We start from the raw sequence: 21,690 nt of genomic DNA on the forward strand, positions 1-21,690 counted from the left end.
AACTGGAAAGTTTGTATTTTAAAAATGCCAAAAAATGAGTGAAGGTTAAAAAATCGAATTACATACAGCATGCATTGAAAAATGACTGGATGTAGACAGTAGTAATTGCGCTATAACTCCAAGTGAGACTGGTTTCTCCTTTAAGGTAAAAAGTCAGTAGTGGACAGCAAACAGAGATATGCAAAAAGCAAATATCTTTGGCAGATCTCATTTTGTCTTGAGACTAACCTTGCTATGGATAAATAATAACGGAAAACGGAAAGATAAACTTTGTCCAGGTTGTGTAAGATTTTATGCAACATATTTTTAAATAGATTTTCTCTATCTCATCTCATGAAAAGGCCACAGTTCTTATGAGGTTCTACTTTCCAAGGATTAAACTCTCAGCAGTTACAAGCTCCTAATGAATTCATTAATTGGAGCAAGATAAGCACTTCCAAGCCACACAGCTTGACCGTGCAGCCTGGAGACGGTCAGGACTCCTCTAAGACATTGAAGGTCAAGTAGTCCGTCCATTTGCAAGAAAGCCTTTTGACATGTGCTGTCTGATCGGCCATACAATGGCTCTGCATCCTTTGATCATGACTGATTTTTGTGTGGTCTGTGCAGTAGAAAAGGCCTGTTCATTACAACCATCTCAATTCCATCCAGTATTTATGAAGACATTGTATTAACATTTCAAGTTAAACATCTAGATGTGTCTCATGTAATTACACCTTTCAGAGAACTGTATCTGCCAATATTTTGAAATCATAATGGCCTTTGCATAGATCCTTGTGGGATACCAAGATTACAACAGGAGAGTTTAGAGCCATTTAAGCTACAGCAGAACCATATATTATTATACGCTATTAAACCCTATATTTTCTGCTAACAGTTAGAGGAAACTTTTATTGAACCCAAAACTCCATAGCTTATTAGGGTGAAGGTTAAAATGGGTTTCAGCCTCATTTTAAGTTCTTATTAGCACTTGCTAAGCATTTTATTGAATTTCCATCTAGATTCCTTTGTGTTTTTCCCCCCCGTTGTCACACAATTTATTTCTCTTTCGGTAGGGAATACATTTCAGCTTTCTGCATTATTCCTTCAGTGAGATTTGACCACTGGCATTTAGCCTGACGAAGTTGCAACATGCTTTCACATCTTTTGTTGGGGGACAATATTCCTAAGAGAATGGAGCAGCACTCATCCTTTTTGACAAGTGCAGTATGTGCCCATGGCAGGACTGCACAGTGAGGGGGGTAAGGAGGGTTTTTTTTTTAAATACTGGCATCTGGTCTGTGGTCTATGGGCTCTGAGGTAGCCATTTTGGATGTTACTGAATATATTTCTTGTTGACTATGTAATCCTGTAACCCCGACGAAGGCTATTGTAGCTGAAATGTGTTGGTTTTTAATATTAAAGCTTTGTCTAACTGTGACAGAACTGTGACAAACTGATTTTTTTTCAAACTGTCGCAGTGAGGAAGTGTTTGAATCCCTGTCAGTGGAAGACTGACCAAGATACCACTAAACTACCCTAATGTACAAGTGTAAGCCCTATAATAGTTTTTATGTGCACAGCTGAGAGTGGCGGTATGTGAACTTTGTGTTCATGTGGTACAGTAGGACGAGGTCTTCAGAATGGTCCTGGTGTCAGCTGCAGCTGTCATGTTGAGTTTGCCCCTTTGGAAAAGCACAGACCTGATTAAAAAGCTCTGGTGCTTGTGCGTACGCCCACACTGTCTCATTCACTCACTCTCAATTTTCCTCTCTTCCCTCTCACACTTTCACACACACTTGAAGTACACAGTACTGTACAGTCTGTTTTCTCCGGTGACGTGTTTGACAGTTGCACCTACTGTTTCCTGTGTGGCATCTCTGGTTCTGCCCAGTGGAGGGCCGTGTTTGACCGTGTGGTCTTCATGTGGTGCTGCTGTTCTCCAAATGAAATATTGACACAGTGTCTCTCGGGTCAGGCTATTCCTTCAAAGCATAGGCCTACTTCTGCCAATGCATAAACTGTAAATAATCTTTATTTAGATAGCACTTTTCAAAAGTGTGTAGAAGTGGTCTACAAACAATTAAACGTTGAATGGCGGCATATAAGAATAAAACACAAATACCTGTATGAATGTATGAATAGATGTGTAAAATAAATTAATAGTCAGTGATTTAAATGATAACAAATTGTTTTTGTTTTCTTCATTTCAAAGGCCTACTTGGCAAAAGCATACAAGTGGCCACTTATTGGTGCGGACCTTATAAGATGGCATTTTGATGTTGTTTCTGACACAACACTGTGCTTTTAAGAGGCTGCTATTTGTGACATAATAGGGTGGGGGTGTCAAGTGAAATTTATGAAGGGGACTTCTTACCTAGGTGTGTAACTTGATTAACTTTTAGTTGCAAATACTGTGATGGACATGACTTCATGACTTGGATGTGAGGCCGGTGTAGTCAGTAGGGAGACCGTCTTTCAACCAGAGAATCCAGGTTCAAATCCTCCAATACACTAAATCTCTAGCAGGTCCTGGGGCGCTGTTCTGTTCCTGACCCTCGGGCAGGCGAAAAGAGAATTTCCCTCCAGGGATCAATAAAGTATCGCTATATTTTTATTAAGTCTGTTTGAGATTTGCTACCCGAGCCCAGCCTATGAGCCAACCTCTCTATATATATATATAAAAATGAACTGGTCTGGGATCTATGTCGAGTTTTGTTGGGGAAAATGAAAGAACTGTCAGATTGGCCATTTTTCTTAGCTTTACGGCTAGAATAATCTTCTTTGCCTGGAAAGGTGACAGGCACTTGAGGCACTTGACTGCCCTCCAGAACTGAGGTGCTGGATCCTGTTCCTGCTGGATCTACTCTGACCTGATCCAGAGACAAATTATTTTCAGGCTGTCATTCGTGTGTTGTGGTTGAATCGCGGCTTGCAGCATAGAGGTTAGGAGTAGGTGACCTCAACTGTTCCAGATGGATCTCCTCATCGCGAGGAGGGAGTTGTAACTGGCCCGAGGCTGTTTAGAAAGGAGCTGCCTGCCCCCACGTGATGGAGAGCGCACAGTCGGTTAATGCTCAGAGAATGTGTTAGTCTGGCCTCCAAGCTGTTTACATTTAATGCTTCTCCCATTAACAATAGGCTTAACCATTCGAGGAAAAGAAATGCGCAGCCATTAACCCATATCAATTGACTTTGATAATGTGGCATAGGCAAAGAAAAAAAGGGAGAATTATTCCGCAGTCGGGGGATTTGTCATTACACACTTGTGGATTAGAGTTTATTCGAGGGCTGCCAGGGCTACAGCGTCGGTGGCCGGTTAGGGTCCATTTTCAAAGCATGTTGTCGTTGCTGGTTACTGCGACATAAACAAGCCTTGTGGAACTTTCCAGGGATGAAGCAAGCTGTTTGTCTGTTGCTCTCTTAGATGCGATGTGATCAACTTTCCAACAGACGCACTCAGCAAATGCATCACTGGAGCCCTTTTCCAAGGGGAAGCCTCAACACAACAGAATCACTATATCGCCTAACGAGCGCAGTTCTAATGAAATGACTTTTGTATTCACAGAAACCCTGTTCTCACTTCAAGAAACCAGCATTTTTCTAACCGTTTTTTCAAATATCACAAGAGAATTAATAGAATTTACTGTGGTGGTATTTTTCCCCTGCTGTATCAATAATGTACCCAGCCGTGATCCCAAACAGAGTTTAGTGAACTCTTCCACCTCTAGCAGCAGTGTAGAAAACATCACTGCTGTTGTCCTTACTGCAATGCAGTCTTAAGTTTAATCCCTGCACTGGTATTTTTTCTTTTTACCTCAGCAAAGCCTCCCACTTTGATTGAACTTGTACTCTAAAGCTAGTTTGTGTGTGTCGCCCAGTAAGTACCTTAGCAGTCATGCTGAGGGAAAGTGATAATAAGAGCCAAGATAAGAGAGGCAACTGCAATCACACTGTAACCCGCTATGCAAACATCCACCATGCTGTTGTCAATAAGACTGTGCTCTGTCTTGGTCAGCATTTATGGTTTAATAAGCTTTGACATCAGATTGATTAAACCATTTTCCAACATTACAATATGGTGATGTGAAACATTTAATATCCTTACTGCCTGGTGGAGGTTGGCTGGGTAATTTTGCCAGACACTATTAGCATCACGGTGGCAGACATGGCAGCGATGCTGGCCGAGATTTGTGCCAGTCTGATATGTAAGGGTGAATTGCATTCCTGTCAGAGGCTATCTGGATGTGTGGCAAAGGCAAAACCTGTGAAACGAGAGCAGGTTTGGTGGAGACGTCAGCTGCACCCCTGTTGTGTGAGGATAAGGTGTTAATAGTCTACTCCAATGCTGGGGTGCATTGCTCACATCTCATTCTGGATACTGTGGGCTTTTTATAGCCCCAGCGCTGACAGCAAGCCTTCTGAACGGTCTGATTTGATTTCTTTGAAGTGCAGACTGTTGTTTCCTATTGTGGCTATCTGAGCTGTCCTCAGCGGTCCCTCTACAGTGCTCACTCTCCGTTTCATCAAAGTCAGCCTGCATCGTCATCATCCTCCACTTTGTTTTTTTGTTTTCTTTTTTTTGCCTCATCTAGTTCATCGTCTCTGCTTACCTAATGTGCTCTCTCTCTATCTCTCTGTCTCTATCTCTTTCTCTCTATCTCTCTATCTATCTCTATCTCCCATGTGCTCTCTAGTTCTCTCCCTGTTACACGGAAAATAGTAATCATGGCTTATGGTGCTAATCTGTTTCTGTGTCTCTTTTCTCTTATTTCTCTGGCAGGTGACAGGAGCGTGCAGACAGACTGTCTCGGCACTAAGCTATGGAATGCTTCCTGAACCCGCCATCACTAGTCTCCAATCATTGGACTGAGCTCCAAACGCTTAGTTAGCGGCTGTGCTTCTCCCCTCGAACTCTTCACAACCAGGGGACGAAGAAAAGGAGCGAGCTTACGAATACAAGTCCTCCGCAAAACGCACAGAGCACCTCAGTTTAGAGTACATAAGCTAGTTTTTTAAATTTGCTTTTCCCCTGTGGATTTTTTTGGTGAGATCATATCAAGATGGATCTGGAGCCGTATCTGTGGATGGTCATTATTGGCTTCATCATTGCCTTCATCCTGGCGTTTTCAGTGGGAGCCAATGATGTGGCCAACTCCTTCGGCACAGCAGTGGGCTCTGGTGTGGTCACACTGCGGCAGGCCTGTATCCTGGCGTCTATCTTTGAGACACTGGGCTCGATGCTACTGGGGGCCAAGGTGGGCGAGACGATTCGGAAGGGCATCATAGACGTCACCCTGTACAACGACACGGTGCCCGTGCTCATGGCAGGGGAGGTCAGCGCCATGGTTGGTAAGTTGGACTGAACTGCACAACAGATAGAGACATGCAGATGTAGCTGTTGTTAAAGTCACACTTTTAACTGCAAGCCTGCTGAAGTGCTGCTGCTCTTTGGCTCCATCCTCTAAAGGAATTGTTTTGAAAAATGTAAATTTGTACTCTTTTCAGCGTGTTTAATTTGCAAGGGTTGGTCTGGTAATTGGTGGGTAGAGGTGTTTGAGTTTTGTGTTGCAATAACAATTTGTTTCTATTGCATGACATTCGAGAAAGAATTGTCAGCAGGGAAAATAATTGATGCAGGATAGATACAGGGTAAATGCATCAAGGGGAAATTTGGAATTACTACCGTAATTGTGAAGTGTTTGTGAAGCGACGTTTTCCTCCAGGTTTACATTTGATTCTGACGTTGTTGGGGAAATTAATAATATGTTTGTGTCATGAGTGAGGGCATTACAGTTTGTTAGAAAACTCAAAGTGTTGGGGGGGGGGGGGGGAATTGATCCCCAAAGGGAAATTTCACTTGCCCTGTCCACAGGGAGGTCAGAGGTCAGGGTCAGCTGCAGAACAGCTCCTCTCGAGCTGGTAGGGATTCAGTGTGTTGCTCAAGGACACTTCAGCAGACTTGCCGAGATAGGAACTTGAACCTGGGTCCTTTGATTGAAGGATGGGATAATGTTAGTTCATGGCCCATATGTACAAAGCCTTTAAGAATAGGTGTACTGCTCTTGGATTACCGATGTTTGCATAAATTTAGAGGAAAACTGGTGTAAGATAAGAACTCCTGTTCCAAGATGCGATATTCATTAATCTGAGCCAGGGAAGGTTTTTCATCGGCACATTCTTTGATACAGAATTATGGTTTGTTTTAACTTCATGGCTTTATTAGATAACATCAGGAAAATGTATTGTCTCTAATGGGTTGGTTTTGATATCTCTTTGATTTCTGTTTCACAGAAATGGCACAAAATGCGTGTTTGTCAAAGTCCAATTTGGGTCTGACAAAAACTTCCAGACCTGAGTTTGATTAAATCTTGATGATCCAAGTAATGGACTCCAGCTGTTCATGAATAACAAAACCACATTTTAGCTGTGGTTATGAAAGCCACTTAAAGGATGATGTGTTTTTGACTGATCAGTCCAATGTAATTTTTGTGTTGATAAGTCAATACCTCAGACTGTGGTTGTGCTCCTTGTTTTTGTCATCATTAGCTGGTTTGTGCTGATTCATCTCTGCCACAGGCTTCCAGGCTTCATAAAATGTGCCTTTGTCAAAGAAAAAAGGATTTGGGACCCATATGGCAAAAGTACTACAATTATCTAATTTAGCTATCGTAGATCAAGGCTTACTCATGATGTAAAGCCTCAATCCAGAATTGTTTTGATTATACCATTATACCAATTTTCAGATTGCACTGTAACTTTAAATACAGGTCCATTTTGCTCCAGTCTTAACAAACAATACAAAGCTAAACCGACAATTTTGAATTTCCAAATGCACTCCGATCCCTTATTAAGATGTCACATTCTGTCATAACTCAATTTGAGTAGAATGAAGTTAACCTAAACAAAGTCAGTGTGGGGGTTTAAGACAGAGGTGGTCCTCTATTTCAATTCTGTGTTTAGCCTTTAAACTGCGTCTGTGGAACCAGCTACACAGTCTCAGTGCTTATTTATTTAGCATTACAGAAATGAGCATGAAAATAAAACGACTGTGCTGTCAGCTCATGTGGTATCGATCTCCATTGTTCACAGCTTGGTTTTCTACACTGAAAGGTTTTACTTGCTTTTCTCCTAGGACTACAGTTTTGTTGGAAGACAGTGACAGATCAAAGGTGATAAAAAGGCTGAGATGTATGCCTCTGTTTTGTCCACAGGGTCAGCGGTCTGGCAGCTTATCGCCTCCTTCCTCAAACTGCCCATCTCTGGAACTCACTGCATCGTCGGCTCCACCATTGGCTTCTCCATGGTGGCCATAGGCACCAAGGGCGTACAGTGGATGCAGCTTGTTAAGATTGGTAATGGCTATGGGTTGTATGAGACCTGTGTGTGTATGTGTGTGTGTTTGTGTGTGTGTGTGTATATGAGAATGTGTTACTCTTATGTGTCTGAGTGTTGAGTGACTTGACTGCATATGCCTTAACGTGTGTGTGTGTGTGTGTGTGTGTATGTATGTGTGTGTTAATATATTTTTTATGGATCTCAGAACAGCAGAACAACAACATGACATCTACACAAAATCAAGTCACAAAGATAATGTACACAAGAGATACACAGACACCGATACCATGCCACCATACCCACATATCACATTAAATCTCTCTCACATATTTTACTTTGTCCCTTTGTCCAATTATTCAGAGTCCCAGTAGAGGTCTTATGTAACCTTGCAGTGCACCTCTCTAGAATAAGATAATCGCCAAGCCACACAGAATCATATCCCAACCTGGTTCAAACCAACCTTTTGCTGCTGTTGGACCAGCCATAAAACTGTTTTTTCTTGAGAGTTAATGATGCCGGCCACACAGATGCGTCAACAGTCAATAGTTCAGATAGGATTTTAGTTACATTACTCAAGAACTCAACCAAAATATTTGCTTGAAGGCACCCAATATGCCAACAATACATATCTCACAAGAATGATCATTTTGTGTGTGTGTTTGTGTGCGCTTAAAGGAAAAATCCACCCTAAAACACTTAAACACTGTTATAAAACAGCTGTTGGTGATGTACTTTGCATTTCTGAGCCCTTTTTGTTGTTTGGTGTTTTTCTTATTCCTGTGTATAACTGGTCAAGCGTAGACGAGATGTTGAGATATTTCCAGCGCAGCTACAATGAGTTACAATGGAGTTTGATAGCTGAAAATCTTTCAACAATCTAAAATATCAACGGTAAACGTCACATTTTGGTGTCAGTCCCTCAGAATCAAAGAGCAAGGGCGTATTTCTAAACTAACCATTTTGTACCGACCTTCAACAAACAATCAGGCAGAAATCCATTGTAGAAGAGGCAGAGATACCAATTTCTCCACTAACAGTAGCCTCAGTAGACCATAATGCATTGCAATCATAAGACATTTTGAGTGAGGGCGCAATTCTCACTTTTTCTCAAGTGGAAAAACTCTCGCTCTTGCTCTTGCTATGCTATTTCTATTGCTATTGCTCTACACATATAACCCACAACTGAATAGAACAAGTTCAGACATGTTAGTATGAGCTGTCAAAAGTAATTCTGGGAAATGTCTAAAATCACTAATTGAAGTAGAAGTAGATGAGGCAGTTTGAGGGAAAGAGGGTACAACAAAAAAGAAAACTTGATTGCAAAATAACTCCTGGAATGCACTGAACATCACAGATTAATGATGTACAATAGTGTAAGAGTATCTGGGTGGATTTCTCTGTAAGGACTGTTCTGATCAGGTCTTTGTCTCCTGCTCCAGTGTCGTCTTGGTTCATCTCCCCCCTGCTCTCTGGACTCATGTCTGGACTCCTCTTCCTCCTCATCAGACACTTCATCCTCAATAAGGTGGGCTCTCATCACTGTACAGTTGCACTCGGTTGGTTGGTGTGAATCAGGAAAGTGTGATTTAAATATTAGGATGACTAGATAGGGTAGATGCACACACATACATATTTTTCATTCTTTTATAGCCTCTTATAGGGGCTCATTGGTGAAGACGGTGATTTGACCTGAAATTGCATTTTTTTGTTAATCACTCTGCTGTTATTCACAATCCCAGACATTTTCTGCTTCATTTTGGGTCAAATAATACAAGTAACATCAAGTCCATGGGTAGTAATTGTGGGAATAATTATTATGAAAATAAAAATAGTGGTAACAGTTGGAATAAGTAAGGGATGATGCCCGACGAGGTGTCCATAATCAGGAATTAATGGCCTCCCCGTCGTCCATTAATTCCTGATAATGGACACCTCGTCGGGCATTATCCCTTACTTAATGGACACCCTGCAGCCAATCAGAATCGAGTATTCACCCAGACCATGGTATAACACTCTTTAACCTCATATACTTTGTCAGGTAGAAGCTCATCAATTGGGTCCTGGAGTGCTAACAATCGAAATAATGTTTTATGACTGATCTGTGATCATGTAGTGAAACATTGACAGTGTCAGTGCATAATTTTATGGTCTATGCAGGTGGAAACGTTTTGGACATTCAGACACTTAAATAACCTTGTTACATTGTGAGCATGTACAGTGTTGGTGTTCACTAGTGCAAATACTAGAATTTTACAGACACACAGACAGACACAGAATTTCAGGACAGATAAAATCCATTTGATTTGGCAACAGCCGCGGATCTGTAGTTATGTAACAGACAGTCGCTGATAGACTAGGAAGAGAAAAGTGTTGCAGATCATCCTAAAGTCATGACCATGGGATTATGTAGGAATGACTCATAGGACGATTTGTCATTTGGACTGAGAGGAGTTACTGTATAGCTGGGTCAAATTCAGGGCGGGTGCATCTCACTCACTGCAGCTAAGAGCGTCAGCTTAGAGGAGTATTTGGTCTTCTTTTCAATTATTCGTTTTGTGTTGAGCTTTGCAGCCTTCGCAAAATGTGCCGTCAGAAACCCATGTAAGTCCACACATTGGGCAACAATGAACTGTCACCTAGTTTGACCTCATCGCTTGTTTTCACTGGGCGTTGTCACCCTTTTGAACTGAACTGGGCTGTACTTTGCTGTGCTGAGGTTATATTAATCATGGTTATCAGCATATATTAAACATAGTTATCAGAACTAAAGAGAATTCAGTAAACCATGTCAAAAGGCTGACCAGTCACCAGTTTACTGGAGATTACAGATCGGAAGTGAACTTTTGGCCCTGCTTACACTTGACACTCGCATGTGACTCCTGTCATTTGATCAGGGACATGTGAAGTTACCATAATGTGAGCAAACTTTAACGTGTGTATTTTCAACTATTGGGTAGACCAGGTCTCATGGGCCCGAGTCAGGACTACTTTGTGATCTGAATAATAATAACAACAATAATAATAAAACAGAGTTCACAAAGCTGCTTTACAGATAAAAGAACAGCAAAGGAATGAAATGACAAAGCAGTAGAAATAGGAAGAAGAGAATTAAAGGAAAGGAGAATGAAAACAAGCAGGAGGAGATAAAACAATTTGGAGCATCAATAAATTAATGAATAAAAATGTAATATAAATATAACATTCATCATAGGCTAGATGCAATTTCACCATGATGCACACATTTACATTTTAGCCAAATAGCTGATGCTCTAATCCAGAGTGATGTACAATGAATGAGCAGATAGCGGTTCATTGTCTTCATTGTCTTCCTCAAGGACGTAAGAGGAAGAGCATGAAAAAATGACAAAGACTTAAATAACTCATGTTATCAGACCATGTCTGGACACACTGTGCTCATGTAACATCAGCTATTTTATCACCAGATCTCAGAAGCTGCATTAAAAGGACATGTGTGTGTTTTATCCACAGGACGACTCTGTCCCCAACGGCCTGCGGGCGCTGCCGCTCTTCTACGCCACCACCATAGGGATCAACACCTTCTCCATCATGTACACTGGAGCCCCATGTAAGCAACACTCACTCTAGATAGAGATACTGGCCACGCTTATTAAGTGTAACACCAATGTATGATTAAATTATCGTCTTAGTGTAATGGGTGATGGCGCCAACGCAATTTGCTTGCTCAAAATTCCATTAGAAGGTGAGACAAGAATAATCATAGATGAAACAATGCTTTGAAACTAACTGCAAGGTATTCTTTTCTTGCACTTGTGTGTGTGTGTTTGTGTGTGTGTCTCTGTGTGTGTGTATTCATTGCAGTGCTTGGGTTAGAGATGCTACCAGTCTGGGCCATCTTTCTTATCACCTTAGCTGGGTCGATGGTCTGTGCTGCTGTGGTCTGGATATTCGTCTGTCCCTGGATGAGGAGGAAAATAGCAAGTAGGTATCTGTGTTTTTTGTGTGTGTCTGTCCACTCTTTCTCACGCCGTCTGAGATCTCAGCGCTCCGACCCTGGCCTGACAACAGGGCCTCAGCCCCGGCTCAGCACACACTGTGCTCTGACACCAAACAACGGCTGCCAGCGGATGTGTTCTCTCGTCCGCCTCTGCCAAAGCCTCTAAAGCCTCCAAAAAACTCGGTGAACTCTGCCTAGTCTAGTTTCTGTGCTCGGACACTTAGTTTTTCAGTGGTAGAGCTGCTTGGCCTGCTGTCCCGCCCGTGTCCTAGGGTTAAGATCTTAGCCCGCACCATTAAAAGCTTTCAGATAAAGGTTCAGGTTCAAGACTTGTTGTTGTTGTTGTTTCCTTAATGGGAAAATCAGCCCGCAGCTAGGCACAAAGCACAGTGCATGATCACAAAAGAGATAAAACACAGACATGGCACATGAAATCAAACAATGGAAAGAGCAGTAGATACAATATCTGAGAGAGTGGCGGGGGCCATGGGGGACATGGGGCCGAGAGCATGCCGGTTACATTTGATTAAGTTAACGTCACGTGGGATAAATGAGAACTTCAGTCTGTTGCGACAATCCACAGACTAAGCTACGCAAACTCTATTTGATTTTACTGAATATAGTTTGCAAGTGTGAGATTCCAATCATATTTCAAAGCTGAAAGAACCGATAAATGCTTTGCTGTGATAATAAAATTCAAAATGAGGTTAATGAAATATGAAGATGTATAAATTGGATCCAAAGATCTGAAACAGACAACAGAAAGAAACTAGAAGAAATAAATTACTGTGCTGTTGTAGTGGTGATATTCAACTTTCAACTGAAGGTTCACTTATTAGTCACCTAGTCACATGTAGCTTCCTTAAAAATGTAATGGTCTGACGCAATGCTGCACTAAGCTTAACATAACTTGGTATTCATGTTCAAGAATCATACAAATGTAGAAGTCACTGGTTTTCTGTAGCTCCACTTCAACACTTTACTTGGGTGACTGAGGCCAATTTGACCTGTTGCTTAACATGTCATGACCTCTGGATGCCGGCGAGGATTATAGGTGATAATATCGGCCCTAATCTGGACATTGCTGCATCCGTCAAAGTGAAACAGCCGATGATTGAGAGTGTTTATGTGTTTGTCCTGGGGAGGGTGGGGGGTCAAGGCTGTCAGCGCTGGGATTAGTTTGCTTTGGATCAGCTGATGCCTATATTCCTGTTTGTGCTGTTTGTGGAATGTTACTCTTTATCTGTCTCCACTTCTAGGCCTTTCATTATTGTAATGTTATATCATTGCTGAATAGCAATACAGTTTCAAGAAAAACCCTGCATACTGAAAATTCAAGCTTTTTAAAACATCCTCTCTGCCTTTTCTCTCCTTTTTCTGTACGGTGGCTTTTCTTAATAAGAATTGCCTCTTATTAATACACAACACACTGTAAACACTGGGTGAACATTGATGGGAGGAATTCCTCTTCATCTGGTTGGGACATTTGGCCTTTTCATGGTGTCCACCTCCTAAACCTCCCACTGGTCTGTTTCCTGCAGGTCGTCTGAAGAAGGAGCAGGCTCTGTCCAGGATCTCTGATGAGAGTCTGGACAAGATCCCTGAGGAGGAGGAAGAGAGCCCCGTCTTTAAGGAACTGCCAGGGGCCAAGGGTACGGACGAGGCTGTGTTGCCGCTCACTGGAGGCAGCAGTGAACGGGGCACCCGCGACTCCAGTGGAGAGCTCAACAGCCTGGCTAATGGAGGCACCGTCCTGCCAAACGGCAGGGTCTATGGTAAGACCAGGCCAAAGGTTAGATGGGACATTTAAAAAAGATGATGATGGAAAGGGCCTACATCAATGCATGAGTTGGTACAACTTCTCTTTCCTTCCCTCCATCCCTCCCTCTTCTTCCCTCCTACAGGCCGGACCCACTCCATGACCAACGGCTGTCTCAAGTCGCCCATCTCCAACGGCAGCTTCAGCTTCGACGGCCACATGCGCAGCGATGGCCAGGTGTACCACACAGTGCACAAGGACTCAGGTCTGTATAAGGACCTGCTCCACAAAATCCACCTGGGCCGCCTGGACGATGGCGATCGCTCTGGCTCCAACGCCGGTCCCCCTGACAACAACTACCGCCTACTGCGCCGCAACAACAGCTACACCTGCTACACAGCCGCCATCTGCGGCATGCCCGTCCAGCCGCTCATGCGCACCGAGTCGCGCGAAGACAGCGAGAAGCTGGTGGGCGAGGGAGGCGGGAGGAGCAACAGCGTGTCCTACTCCAAGAAGCGAGTGCGCTACGATAGCTACTCGTCGTACTGCAACGCCGTGGCGGAGGCGGAGATTGAGGCGGAGGAGGGCGGGGTGGAGATGAAGCTGGCCACGGAGCTGGAGGGGGTGGAGGAGGGAGGGGCGCCTGCGCCGGTGCCTCTGGACGACTTGGCCGAGGAGGACCGCGAGGAGAAGGACAAGTCTGAGGTGTTCCTGCTGTTCCACTTCCTGCAGATCCTCACTGCCTGCTTTGGCTCCTTCGCTCATGGTGGCAACGATGTCAGGTGCTGCCCCCTGCTGCTCACACAACATATAACATCCCATATGACCAATGCACTGGGCGATTTCAAAAGGAATAATTCACCTCAAATATATAATCCAAACCTTGAATGAAAATGATTTAGTCAACACTTGATATATTTAGTTATCCCTGAAGCTTTTGGCCTTATTAAATTACATATAGATAATGTCTTCGTAACAACAACAACAAGATTTTCTCTGCTAATAAGCCAGGTTGACAAAAATGGCCATTTGCTGGTTTGACGTCATTTAGTCCTTGAAGCCCATTCCACAGTGCAGCATGCACCCAGGACGAGGGAAAGACTGGGAGAACTGAATGACTTTGACGCTGGAAGCTGACAGGCTTCAGATGCGTTCCACTGAATTTAAAATCCGACTTATTTCCCCCCCTTTGCAGTAATGCCATCGGGCCCCTGGTGGCGCTGTGGATGATCTATGACCAGGGCGGTGTGATGCAAGACGCCGCCACTCCCATCTGGCTGCTGTTTTACGGTGGTATAGGCATCTGCGCTGGCCTGTGGGTGTGGGGCCGCCGTGTCATCCAGACCATGGGAAAGGACCTGACTCCCATCACCCCCTCCAGGTGAGGAAGCCACCACACGGGGGGGGGGGGGGGGGGGGGGGGGGGTCTGCATGTGTGTGAGAGAGAGAGACAGAGACAGAGAGAAATTTGGTGGCAAAGATGATGTGAGAGCATGCCAACATGTTTCGGTTTTATACGCTCTCCAAAAAGCCTAGAGACACTGACATCTGTGCAAAAGCTATCTTGGTAAATTTATGTACATGCCACCTAGCAGAACGTAAATAAATAAACACGTTTTTATTTCACTTTGTTATCAGACGACTAGTCTACCTGACATGGAGTGATCCGTAAAGATAATATGACTATGCTGCCATAAAGAAGCAAAGTGCCGTGAAGAGATATTCCTTTATTTTGTTTCTTGTCTATAAACATACTGTTTGTGTCTTCTTCCTAAGCCCAATATTTTAGGTCAAATTTACACTAACTGCGAAAGCAATGAAAAGACAATAACTTGGTTTTGGCTTTTCCCGTCTACCGTTTCATTGCAGGCTGTTTACAGATTACTACCTAGTTGTGAAAATATTAATATTGGGCTATAATTAAGTGGTAATACATGAAATATGTATTAAAATCATATTTCAAAATGATAAAGAATGACATGCTATCAATAATTAGCACTCACATGGGGGTAAGAATAATTTTGATTGTAACATTTGGGTTGACATACTGAACGTTTGGATTTATTATGATAACATTTTGAGAAAGAGACAGGGACAATTGTAAAGAGTAAATAATTAATATCCGGAGAAAAGAAATCAATCTTGCAAGCACAGTCACAGTCTCTGCTGTTAACTTGGGAATCCTGTTGATGTAAAAGCAGACAGCAGTAATTACATTTTGTGTGTTTTAGATGTCAAAGGTTCAGCTCAAATCCAATGCAAACTGTATACTATCCACTCCTCTACCAGCAATAGTTTTAGCAGGACAAGCAAAACTTTGAAGTCATTCTTCTCAGTTTCACTAGTACCCATGTAGTTTGTAGGCAGCATAGTGATTCCTTTGCACAAAGAAACTTAAGTCCATTTTCGGTTTTTAGACGAGTCCTGCTTTTAAATCTCATTATGTTGAGACTATAAATTTGAGAGTTTTGTACGGTCATAGTGAAAATCTGCACCAGTTGTCCATGTTCGTGTCTGTGTTCATGTTCCAGTTGATCTGGATCTACACAAATTGCAAGTATGCTGGCTGTTAAAAGATTTGATTAACATAACTGATCTGTGTAACAGTCACATGCTTTGCAGCTTATCTTGGCTGACGGTAAAATGCGGAACCTAAACTCTACTAGCAGTAATCCAGAATATGTTTAGAAATCTACTATAGTAATTGGCTTTTCAAAGGGTATGAAGTAGGAATGATACGCTCTCTATCCTTCTTATCCTTCTATCCTATAATTATTAATGAACAAATAGCCTTTTCACATAAAGCCCTAGGGCTCACTTTGTCCCCCAACTGTAAAATGCCTACATAAAATGCAGTTAAACACAGAATCCCTCACACGTTTAACCACTTACTGTTGCTCCTCTGTCCTTGAGATCTCTCTCTCTCTCTCTCTCTCTCTCTCTCTCTCTCTCTCTCTCTCTCTCTCTCTCTCTCTCTCTCTCTCTCTGTTTCTGTCCTCTCGTCTTCCCACGCATTAGCTGAGGAGATTGTGTGTGTGTGTGTGTGTGTGTGTGTGTGTTCACCTAAGGTATGTTTATGTGTATTCTCCAGTGTCAGTTTAAGGATGCCCGGCAGGGGGTGTGTGTGTATGCCTGTGTGCGTGCATGCATGCATATTAGGGATTTATTGTTTCGGTGCATTTTTCTGTGTGTGTGTGTGTGTGTGTGTGTTGGGGTGGGGGTGGGGGGGGTGGGGGGTTACTCTGTTGCCTGGCAGGAACATCACACAGGGTTGCAGGAAGTTGTTTGGCAACTCTGGGCATTCTTGATGCGGAGAAGTAGAGCGGGAGGGAGGGGGAAGGAAGCCACAGTGGGAACCATGGCCTCTCATCTCCAACCACAGGGAGGGACGCCAGACTGACTCCCTCTCTTACTCTCTCTCTCTCTCTCTCTCTCTCTCTCTCTCTCTTTCTGCTGCGGCCTCCCTCTCCCATCTCTCCTGCACTTTCTCCCTCCTTCCTTCTCTCTTTCTCTCATCAAATTCTTTCCTGCCCTCACCTGCACCTCCCTATCTTTTTTTTTTCAGTCATCCCCTTCTTCTTTCCCCTGCCCTCTCTTTTTCCTTTTGTTCTTCCCTCCCCCTTTTCTCTCTCTTCTCACTGCATCTCTTTCTCCTCTGTCTCTTTGCAGGCGTCTTGCCTCTAAATCTTTCTCTCCCTTTTTCTCTTAGTCTCACAGTCTTTCTCACGCTCGCTCCATCTCATTATTTTTTCCTCTTTTCCTTCCTCATTTCTCCTCGTTTCGCCCCTTTCCTCCCTGTCACCTTCTTTTTTTCCCCCTCGGTCTCCCTCTCTCCATCACCAGCTCGGCCTTTTGCCGGGACACAAAGAAGAATTCGCTCTGGTTCACTGTTCTAAAGCTTCTCTTTCCTCAAGTGTCTGTTTCCATTCATCATTCTGACAATGGAGTTTGTTTGGGAGCAAGTGCTTTGACAAAAGGGAGGGCAAGGACAGGAAAGTGTATATGTGTATGCGTACTCGCGTGTTGACAGTGTGTGTGTGGCCGAGCATATGCGTGTGAGCAGGCGCTGTGTAAACTTGGTGGTGGCGTGTGTATCACAGTATTAAAACATGTATCTTAATCTTCAAATATGGCTTTTTGTCATTCTGGCCGGCTCGCTCGTCAAACTGCCACAGGGACAGATTGCTGGAGATGAGACTGGCTAACTGGCCTTGCCAAGCTCTGCCTGTGGGACACGCTGACAAACCCAGATATTCCTGCCTTTTCGTCATGACCTGATCCTGTGTGGCACAGTTATATAATTGGCCTGCTTCACAGTAGTTCCAAGTTGCCGGCGCTGTAGGTGGAGCCAGTGGTTGCATGTCTGCCTGTCTGTAGCGGACAGGGTTGTTGACAAAACATGACCTGGTGTCAGATAGGCTGGGTGGGTTAATGGGAGGTTACTTCCTTAGAGTTCTTTAGAGTGAGGGGTCTTACACACACACACACACACACACACACACACACACACCCTCCCTCTCTGTGTGCTACATGCAACCATGCTCTTTTTGTATTACCTGTCACCACCTACTGTATTGATAGAAATGTTATCCTTACTCTGTGTGTGTGTGTGTGTGTGTGTGTGTGTGTGTGTGTGTGTGTGTGTGTGTGTGTGTGTGTGAGAGAGAGAGAGACAGAGAGAGATTATTGTTGGTTCTTTCCTTTACTGTGTGTGTGTGTCTTTATACACACTTAAGAGCTATTGTATGTACTGCTACAGTGAATGTGAATGCTGGAACATGGCCGGACGGTGCCATCATCAACAACCCGCCCCAGGCACTACAATGAAGGATGTCTCTTTACCCCTCCTCCCCCCCTTTCCCTTCCCCCCTCTTCCTCCACAGTGGATTCACTATTGAACTGGCTTCTGCAGTCACTGTCGTGTTGGCTTCCAATATCGGAATCCCTGTCAGTACCACACACTGCAAGGTATGACTGAGTGGAGGCAACTTCACTGGCCCTTGTTCTGGCCTCTCCCCCCACCCTCACTCTCCAGGGGACAGGGAGCTCACACACTGCCCCCCAGGGCTCAGGGGTGGAAATAAACGCACCAGTCCAGCCGAAATCAGTCAGTCTCAGGATTGCAAACAGACTGTTTTTGTGAGTTTTGTGTCTCCGCTGTGTCTCCCACATTTTTATTAGTGTGTGTTTGTCAGGCTGTTTTTTTTTTCTTACAGTTTTGTTTGCAAGGACATCCTGATAAAATGTATTGCAACACTGACAGCACAGTTTGCCAATGTCAAATACAGATTTTTTTTGGCATCAATTCCCTGCACATGCAAACGCCTGACAATCGCCCACGGGCACGAATCTTTACACCACACAAAATGACAATCAGACAATTAAAGCTGTGTCGCGGCTCGTCCAGCCCGCTCCAGACCGCCCCAGGCAGCAGTGTGCAGCCCCTCTCCCCTGGCCTTTTCAGGAGCAACGGATCCAGGCTGGGAGAAGTAGCGGACCCCTGCCACCCCCAACCTTTCCTTCCCTTTCCATCAGCACAGTGTCTCATCCTCTGTTTCATTTCCACCAACTCTTTCCCATTCCACCCTCTCAGCACTCACGGCATGGTTTGATGTGTGGGCCCTCCACCCTACTGTGCTTGGCTGCAAGCAAACTCCCCCGATCCCCACCACCAGCCTCCCCCACCTATCTCACTGGTTTTCCACTTTTTTACCCCTCCCTCCCCATCTTTCTGTCTCTGTCTCTCTCCTCTGTCCCCATCTGTCTTCACAGCGGATTTTGCATTGAAGTAATGAGTGCGCTAACAGTGCTTGTTGCATCAAATGTGGGCATCCCAATAAGCTCCACCCACTGCAAGGTATTGGAGTCATGGTAGTGAAGCCGTGGTAGAGGGCCTTCCCAGAGCTCCATCTCATCGCTTCACCTGTAGCTGTCAATCGACAGAGCCAATCACAACTCCTGAAGTTGCAGTTTTGATCTTGTGCAATTTTCTTCCGGCAGTGAAGTCTCCAAGTCTCCTTTCTGATGGGAGCTTTGTACGATTAAATTAGATGAAATTGACTGATATAGTCAATAGAGCATTGTGTACGTTTAAGCCAGATTCTACAACATTACAGGTAGAGCAGTTTGTTACAATTGTATGGCTCTATTTAATGATACTATTTTAATCTATTTGAAGATATTGGACATGAGAGGTTATCCTCCTGAGATGTTTATCATTTGTTTTCTATAATTCATTACCTGATGAAACAGAAGTTTTTATTATGGAAAATCAAACCCAAGCTTTCAGTTCGTGCAACGTTGTGAATGAGAGTGCAACGGTAAATCATGTCAGTGACACTGAAATCAAGACTTTTTTTTTTTTGAATTTTTTTCGACGAAGCGTTCTCTTTAATGTGACTGGAAGCTACTGTATGCCAGATTACAACAGTGACCTAATTTATATTTATTGCAAAATAACTGTATGGGTCAAAACCCAGGCTAGTCAATCTTTAATCCTAACCCATAAATATCATGGTTTTTTTAATTTAGGTACAACTGGATAAAAAGATCAGTTGACAGTCCATTCCGCTGCCTATAAGGGAAAATGCACGAGATCCAAAACTGATATTTAATTTCTGATGATCAATTTGTCTCAAGATCAACATCGCCATCCATACCTTATTTTTTGATTTCTCACCCTCAAATGCCCTTCTCTTTCCCCTAAACCTCCAATAATCAACTGCTATGCCAATATGCTAAATCTGCTGATAGAGGTATCCATCTATGGTGGTGATTTGATTGACTGATAGAGTGACTGTGTCTGGGGAATCCACAGAAGTTGTTGGACAAAGATAAATAATGAATATTAACAGTCAATTAACTTGCAATTTGATGTCATTTTAAGACAAACTGTTGTTCTTCATTTAAAAGATAAATTATAAGATTTCTAAAAATGAAAATACTAAATGTACATAAGTTCTCAGAAAGTAGCCTACAACATCTGTCAAACTCTCCCAGATATGTGTGTGTGGGTGTGTGTGTGGGCGGGCAGCAATGGCCATCCATTCAGTTTATCCACTCAATTCAAAATAACCATTGTCCAGATGCATTTTATGCATGTGGTGTCCTTAATTTCAGTGGAGTGGAAACTGAATGGATGCCCAACCCTGATGTGCGGTGCACTATGGTGTGATAATGTACAGTGACCCGCTGTTCCAGAAGCTCTACAGAGATAGTCAACAGTACAAACGCTGAGGTTATACTGAGTTCAGGTTTTGTCGCTGCATTTCTGAAATATTACAGATAGTTGTCCACAAACCACCTGAGCCACAAATTTAGATAGTGTCACACACGTGTTTTTGAAAGATTTGATCTTTACCCCTCCTCCCCCCTTATTCCTCCTCTTTGTAAAAACATTTACGGAGTAGCCTTGTATTCTAAAACTTGAGAAGAGGAAATTTAGCCTTGTGCTCCTTGACTAAAAATGTCCTTAAATGAAGATCTCTGACCATCTTCTTTCTTTATAGTCAAGGACTCAGTGTAGTTTTAGTTTGAGAAAGAGTGGGCTATAAACTATCAACATGACCGGTCCCTGTTGACCTGGCTTTCCACATTTAGAACAGAAGCGTCTCGGGTTACCCTGGCCGTATAAGAGCAGGCAGATGCACTTTAAGCCCCGCCCACCTGCAGTGTCATGAACAGAGCATGCTGGAACCAGTCACTGTGCATGTTGGTCATGTGACCTTGGAGCTGCCACTCCAACATACTCAAGTGTCAGAAATGTATTTGAAATGAGATGTTTTTGTGTCTTTTTAAAATATGATTCTCATTCTGATTTGATTTTTTTAAAGGTGAGTGAAAATGTATTGTTGGAAGTCTGACATGCGCAGAAGTAATCAGATTAATTGAGGAAACTGAAGAAACTCATGAAATATTTCCTCTTTTTGAGATATATATAACCTTAAATGGCCTTATATACCTTATACTTTTTTTTTTAACATCAGAACTGCTGATTTCAGACTTCCACATCTAGATTTGACTTCAATCAGCTTGCTCTAACTAACAGAAATGGTTTTGGTCTGAGCTGGTCTTGAAGAGCAGGAGGGTATGTACAGGCTTTTCTGTCCAATTGTATCCCAAAACTCTTGGTTTGACCCACCAATGAACTGTAATTACTTTTAACTTGTTGACTCTCACTTACCTGTGTAGCTTGTTGGTCAATTGTATTATCTTTGTGTTAGAGCCACTCAACGACAAAGCCAGAGGGCACCAGCCTCTCATCTCCACCAGTCACCAATTACATTACTTTTAATAGAGGCTTCACAGTTTGGCCACAAATCTCCCAATAAGCTGGTGTCAAGGTCCATTAGAAAATTGGCTGTGTGCAAATAATGGCTAAACAACTAGGCTGATGTGGGTGTAGATCCATTCAGTTACATTATAAATAAAAATGAATAGTCAGATGAGGTAGACTTTCAAACTGTAGGTTACTGTGACACAGGATTGTGTCTTGTCTTTAGCCCTAGTCTCATTAGTCCTAGATTCTACTCCAAAGCATTGCGAGTTGTAGCTTGAGAGGAGTCAGCTCAGTTAACCTGAACAAACAGCAGTTTTTTGGCTTTGATAGCTAGCTAACTAGCCAGCTGGCTAATTTAGC

General features: G+C 43.2%; 1 protein-coding gene across 3 annotated transcripts in view; it reads left to right on the forward strand.

Annotated features, from left to right (window-relative positions):
* slc20a2 (solute carrier family 20 member 2) overlaps nucleotides 1-21,690 on the forward strand; it is a 41,969-nt gene that overhangs the window by 16,777 nt on the left and 3,502 nt on the right. Inside the window, exons 3-11 of one of the 3 annotated variants that reach the window (XM_078285049.1) lie at nucleotides 4,763-5,331; nucleotides 7,194-7,334; nucleotides 8,757-8,842; nucleotides 10,807-10,903; nucleotides 11,158-11,277; nucleotides 12,835-13,068; nucleotides 13,198-13,834; nucleotides 14,248-14,433; nucleotides 17,936-18,020. In XM_078285049.1, coding sequence (XP_078141175.1) covers nucleotides 5,043-5,331; nucleotides 7,194-7,334; nucleotides 8,757-8,842; nucleotides 10,807-10,903; nucleotides 11,158-11,277; nucleotides 12,835-13,068; nucleotides 13,198-13,834; nucleotides 14,248-14,433; nucleotides 17,936-18,020 — 1,875 coding nt within the window. In that variant the 5' untranslated portion in view covers nucleotides 4,763-5,042. Of the gene's footprint in view, nucleotides 1-4,762; nucleotides 5,332-7,193; nucleotides 7,335-8,756; nucleotides 8,843-10,806; nucleotides 10,904-11,157; nucleotides 11,278-12,834; nucleotides 13,069-13,197; nucleotides 13,835-14,247; nucleotides 14,434-17,935; nucleotides 18,021-18,824; nucleotides 18,910-21,690 lie in introns of all 3 variants that reach the window. The other 2 variants (XM_078285050.1, XM_071919155.2) reach the window with 2 other exon arrangements.

The sequence above is a fragment of the Centroberyx gerrardi genome, chromosome 8, assembly GCF_048128805.1.
Source record: "Centroberyx gerrardi isolate f3 chromosome 8, fCenGer3.hap1.cur.20231027, whole genome shotgun sequence".
Lineage (NCBI taxonomy): Eukaryota > Metazoa > Chordata > Actinopteri > Beryciformes > Berycidae > Centroberyx > Centroberyx gerrardi.